General features: G+C 63.7%; 1 protein-coding gene across 1 annotated transcript; it reads left to right on the top strand.

Annotated features, from left to right (window-relative positions):
- Window positions 1–3,673: 3,673 nt before the first annotated feature.
- On the top strand, window positions 3,674–5,524 carry LOC123660543. The gene has a single exon (XM_045595600.1). The coding sequence runs from the start codon at window positions 3,674–3,676 to the stop codon at window positions 5,522–5,524; it is 1,851 nt and encodes a 616-aa protein (XP_045451556.1).
- Window positions 5,525–6,128: the final 604 nt, after the last annotated feature.

Here is a 6,128-nt window from a genome sequence, read left to right as displayed (position 1 = left end):
GGAAGTTCGACGAACACTTCCGGCGGCTGACCCCGAAGCTTCTGGCCGCCGCCGGAGCGCTCGGGAGTCTACTGCCCAACCTAGAAGGGCCCGCCGACAAATGCAGACGCCTCTTCGTGGGCGTCGTGCGTTCGATGGCGTTGTATGGCGCTCCGATTTGGGCGGGCGCTCTCTGTGCGCGGAACGTGTCGCTGATTCGCAGGCCGCACCGCGCTATCGCGCTGCGGGCTGCGAGGGCGTACCGCACGGTGTCCTACACCGCATCGTGTCTCCTCGCCGGCAGCCCCCCGTGGGAACTGGAGGCCGAAGCTCTCGCGTCGGTCTTCTGGCGCGTGACGGAAGCGCGCCTGAGGGAGGAACCGCCTCGTCCGCAAGAGGTCGTGCGATGGAGGAGAGAAGCTCGCGACGGCCTCTTCCGGAAGTGGTCGGAGAATCTCGAGGACCCGAACGTAATTACGAGTCGGGGGCTGGTGGCGGCGATTCGGCCCGTTCTGCGCGGTTGGGTCGATAGGCGACACGGTGCGATGTCGTTCCACTTGGCGCAGATGCTGACCGGGCACGGCTGCTTCGGTCGCTATCTGTGCCGAGCGTTGGGGCGGGAGCCGACGTCGGAATGTCACCATTGCGACGCCGGCGCCGAGGACACGGCGGAGCACACGCGCGCGGTCTGCCCGGCGTGGTGCGAGGAGCGCGCCGCCCTGTCGGCGGCCATCGGAGCGGATCTCTCGCTGCCGGCCGTGGTTTCGGCCATGGTCAGCAGCGAGGAGAACTGGAGCGCCGTCTCCTCCTTCTGCAGCGCCGTGATGCTGCGGAAGGAGGCGGCGGAGCGGGAGCGGGAACGGGATCCGAACTCGCTTCCGTCTCGTCGCGGTAGACGCGGTCGGCGGCGCAGGGCCTACCTGGCCAACCTGCAGCCGCCGCCCCCGTAGTTAGTTTGGATCAGCGGGCGATAGGTCGGGGGATCTATCGACCGCATCGCACGATCCCGAGGAGGACGGAGAGAGGCGATCTTATGTGTTCAAGGGATCCTCTCTCGGGTCGCTGTCGCTTTTGCGGCGACGACGACGGGCCCTAGTCTGGGCAGGCGCCGGCGGGATCGCGAAAGAGCTTTGTGTCCTCGCGATCTCGCCACAAGCGCATAGGCGGAACACACGTGTGGTTTTTGTTCAGTAAGAGTCTGACTCCCCTCCGAGCCCCCCCAACCGGAGGGTGTCCATGAAGGATTTTCCACACGTAAAAAAAAAAAAAAAAAAAAAAAAGGTTAGGTTCCCAGGCCCCAGACCTAGGTCTGGGAGGAGTTCCTGGTCTTCTACCTGGGCGCGTCCCCCGGGTGGCGGATAGGGGAGTGCCGCCTGCGTTACTAGCGAGACGCGGGCGGTAGGGGTCCTCGGACCCCCGCGGACCAAAACCAGGGAGGAGGGCGCGAAAGTGCATTGAAGTGCCGGGGCCTTTGGGTCGCGCTTCGGGAGGCGCGAAAGCGCATAGGGGTGTCGAGGCCGTGTGGCGCGCTCCTAGGGAAGGGAAGGTCCTCTGGGCTGGTCCTGGATCACCGGAAGCGTTGTCTTTCGCTCCAGGGGCGGGTCTCGGTCCTGGATTAACTCCGGGGCCGGGGTCGGGTCTCGGTTCCGGATCACCGGGGGCGGGTTTGCGGACTTATGGGGGTCTGCGACTCGTCTTTCGGCCCGGGACGGGACGGGTCTCGGACTCGGATCACCGGGGGCGGGTCTTGCGGACTGACGGTCTTGCCGACTCGTTCCTCGCTCCGAGAATGGGGCTCAGTAAGCCCGTCTTTCGGTTCAGAGGTCGTGCGCGGTGCGGGATGGCACGTAGGTTGCCGTCGGTGAGGGTTTGGCGCTGCGACGCGGCGCGGGGAGGACGTGCGTAGGCGCGTTTGGAGTGCCGGGGCCTTTGGGTCGCGCTCCGGGAGGCGCGAAAGCGCATAGGGGTGTCGAGGCCGTTGGGCGCGCCCCTAAGGAAGGGAAGGTCCTCTGGGCTGGTCCTGGATCACCGGAAACGTTGTCTTCCGCTCCAGGGGCGGGTCTCGGTCCTGGATTAACTCCGGGGCCGGGGTCGGGTCTCGGTCCCGGATCACCGGGGGTGGTTTTGCGGACTTATGGGGGTCTGCGGCTCGTCTTTCGGCCCGGGACGGGACGGGTCTCGGACTTGGATCACCGGGGGCGGGTCTTGCGGACTGACGGTCTTGCCGACTCGTTCCTCGCTCCGAGAAGGGGGCCCGGAAAGCCCGTCTTTCAGTTCGGAGGTCGTGCGCGGTGCGGGGTGGCACGTAGGTTGCCGTCGGTGAGGGTATGGCACTGCGACGCGGTGCGGGGAGTGGGGTGGGCGGGTTCGCTCGCCCGCCCTAAGACGTGCGGGGCGCTCTCTCGCGCCGAGGCTGCGGTCGGCTAGAGGGCCTTGACTGCGGCCACCCTGGCCTTTGTCGGCTTCGTCGGGCTGACATTGTCCGCCCCGGGCTAGGTGCCTGGTGAGCCGAGTCGCCGGGCTAGGCCTGGGGCGCCGGGGCGGCGCGGGATTGTACCCACAGGCGCGATGCGGGCGGGGGGTGTCCCCCTGCCCGCGGGGGGGCCACGCGGGCGATGGGTCGGGGGATTCGTCGTCCGACTTGCACGGTCCCCCAAGGAGGGGAGGGCGCGCTTCGTGTTCGAGTGCGTCCTCCGAGGTGCTTTGCACCGTGGTGGGCCCGAAAGGGCAAGCGCCGGCGGGGTTGCGAATGAGCTGACAAGCGTCCTTGTGATCCCGCCACATAGGCGCACGGTAGAACACACGTGGCGGTTTTTATTCAGTAAGAGTCTGAATCCCCTCCGAGCCCCCCCTACCGGAGGGTGTCCATGACGGATTTTCCCCACGTTAAAAAAAAAAAAAAAAAAAAAAAAAAAAAAAAAAAAAAAAAAAAAAAAAAAAAAAAAGGTTAGGTTAGGTTAGGTTAGGTTAGGTTAGGTTAGGTTAGGTTAGGTTAGGTTGGGGTGCTTGTCGGTGACCTCCTCGTGGTGCACCCTGGGCAACGGGACGGGCAGCAGTATCACAATCGCGGCACTGCTGCCCGTCGCGGCTGACGACCGACGCGTGTGGGGATGCATTCCGGCGCTCTACATTAGAGTTGTCCCGTGAGCGCATCAGGTGGCACAGCGCTCGCGCACTGTGTCACCACGGGAGGGTGGATGGGTTCGGCGTGCGCTTACCCCGCCGTCGGACAGAGTGGGCAGGAGTCCTGTTCGCTCACCGTCCTATTATCGTAATCCCGTTTGTGGTGTCGTGGTCATGTCTCGCGGCCACGAACGGGACCGAGGGTCTTGCCTTAACCGGCCGGACCGCGAGGAAGAAAACCTCTATAAAAAATTACCCCGAATCCCAAGCGGCGACGCAGCGCGAGGGGATGCATGGCTGATGGGTAGTTCAGTCACTACTGCGATCCCCTGCTCTGTAGCCCCGCCGAGGCCAGAGTGGGGTTACGCGAGGCTTGCCCAGGTACAGGGGGTGTTACCTCGGGCTGACCACCCTTTCCCCCATACTCGTGGGAACAGTTATGGAATTTCAAAAATCAACAATTTTAAATGATGATGGTGTGGAGATTGACGAGAGGCCCGAGAAGGGCGGAGTAGAGGAGAGGCCCGAGAAGGGTGCAGTTGTTTCGGATGGAGAGTTGTCTGACGTCGGCATGAGGTCGCGATCACCGTGCGACTCCGACTCGTCTCGCGCTCGGCTCTGGAAGCGGAAGCGCGATAGGGAAGAAGACACGTCAGATGACACTGATGATAAGTCCACGGCAGGAAAGTGTCACACGGCGCGCAGGGGTCGTGGTCGACCGCCCACGACAGGGCAATATGTTGGCCTCGCCAAGGCCAAGGCCGACTACCTCAAGCAGTGCGAGAGGGAGCTCGAGCTTGAGGCCGAAAGCGAGGCCATTGAGATCTCAAAGAGAGTGAGAGCTTCGCGATCCAACATAATTTCGGAAGGTGGGACGGTGTCGGGGGAATGCTCGATCATTGATCTACACAGGAAGGCCCAAGAATACGTCGAGGCCATTCTTACTGTCACTAAGATATCAAAGAACCTCAAAGGGACGAGCAAGAAAGCTCTGAATGAGTCCGCCGAGGGTATAGGCGAAGTACTCGGCGCCCTATACCACCGAACGACGAATGACGAGGTCAGGCAGCTGCGGGAGGCCAACGAGCGCCTAGAAGCGGAGAACGTACAGCTCCGCTCGGAGATCTCCGAGCTGCGACAGAGTGTAGCCGACATCAGGCGTGAGCTGGGCTCGACGTCCACTCCAGCCCCTCCCGCGAATGAAAACGGACTGATCGATCGCATAATGGCGGGGGTGGGCGCCATGCTCGACTCCCGCCTGGCGAAGCTGGAGGAGTCTGGCAGACTCCTGCCTGAAGCGTCTGAAGTGCGAAAAGGACCACCGGCGGCTTCGAAGAAGATCGCAACGTCGCCGCCGCAGACAGGGGTCACAACGCTGACTCCGCCAGCGAACCCGGCCCCAAAGTCTGCAAGTCAGTCTGCCAAGAAGAAGAAAAAGAAGAAGAAGGCGGGTGCGGCTACCCAAGTCGCCGCGCCCACCGAGCCTCGCCCCCTACCACCTGCTCCGGCCGCTCTGACGGAGGGGTGGAATGTGGTGGCGAGGAAAGGAAGAAAGGCGGGGCCGCCCAAAAACCAGCCCCAGCCCCAGAACAAAGGTGGGCCGGCTAAAAAGCCAAAAACGCCGAAGCTGCGATTGCCGCGATCGGCGGCGGTGCAGCTGACGCTGTTGCCGGGCAGCACGAGGACCTACGCGGAGGTCCTCGGTGCCATAAAGGCTGACGGCCTTATAGCGAGCATGGGCGTCGAGACTCGCTATAGGGTCTCTCAGACCGGCGCGCGAAGGTTCGAGCTGCCCGGCACCGGCAATAAGGAGAAGGCCGAGGAGCTAGCCCGGCGCATCAAGGCGGTCGTCGGCGAGGACGTGGCGGTCACCCGCCCGGAGAAGTGCGCCGACCTGCGGGTGGCCGGGTTAGACGACTCGGTCACTCCCCAGGAGCTGGCCGGCGTGATCGCCAAGGCGGGAGGATGCGCCGAGGAATCGATAAAAGTGGGCGAAGTACGGCAAAACTTCGCCGGCATCGGGACAGCGTGGGTTCGCCTGCCAGTAGAGGCGGCGAAGAAAGTGGTCGACGGGCGCCGCCTACTCGTCGGGTTCGTGTCGGCGAGTGTGACCCTGTTGAAGACGAGACCGCAACAATGCTATCGCTGCCACGAGGTTGGGCACGTGGCAGCGAAGTGTGACAAGGGAGTGGACCGCAGCGGCCAGTGCTACCGCTGCGGCAAGGAGGGGCACATTCGCCGGCAATGTACTGCCGAAGCTTGCTGTCCCATATGCCAGGCGGAGAAAAAACCGGCTGGGCACAGCCTAGTTGCGTGCCCTCGCAATAAAGCGGGAAGGAGGAAGAAGGCGGCGACCAAAAATAAAACCCGCGCGCCGCCTGCCAACAGAGCTGGGGAGGTGACAATGGACACCCAATCATAGTAATGGCGCTTAAGGTGCTCCAAGCCAACCTGAACCACTGTGCCAGGGCCCAGGACCTCCTCGTCCAGAGCCTGGTACAGTGGTCCGTGCGGGCGGCGGTGGTGGCCGAGCCGTACTCGGTCCCGCCGAGGGATAACTGGATCGGCGATAACGATGGCGTGGTGGCCATCGTGACCCAGGTCGCCGCGGGCGCCCCGCCCTTTACGAACATTGTGAGGGGCTCGGGTTGCGTCGCGGCACTGCTGGGGGAGGTGGCCATCGTCGGGGCATATTTTTCCCCGAACAAGTCGGTCGCCGAGTTCGAGGCGTTTCTCGACGGGACCGAGTCGATCATGCGTAGGTTTTATCCGGCGGAAGTGCTCGTGCTGGGCGACTTCAATGCGAAGTCACGTCTGTGGGGGTGTCCTGCCACAGATGCGCGGGGGGCGATTCTGGAGGAGTGGCTCGTTGCCACCGGCCTGACCGTCCTCAATCGCGGGACGGCCAACACGTGCGTGCGCAGGTCGGGCGGCTCGATCGTGGACGTTTCGTTTGCGAGCCCCGGCCTCGCGCGCCGCGTTCGGGACTGGCGAGTGCTGGACGACGTGGAGACTCTCTCGGATCA

The sequence above is a fragment of the Melitaea cinxia genome, chromosome 15, assembly GCF_905220565.1.
Source record: "Melitaea cinxia chromosome 15, ilMelCinx1.1, whole genome shotgun sequence".
NCBI lineage: Eukaryota > Metazoa > Arthropoda > Insecta > Lepidoptera > Nymphalidae > Melitaea > Melitaea cinxia.
Note: the sequence above shows the minus strand (reverse complement) of the source record. Positions and strands in the feature narration are given on the sequence as shown.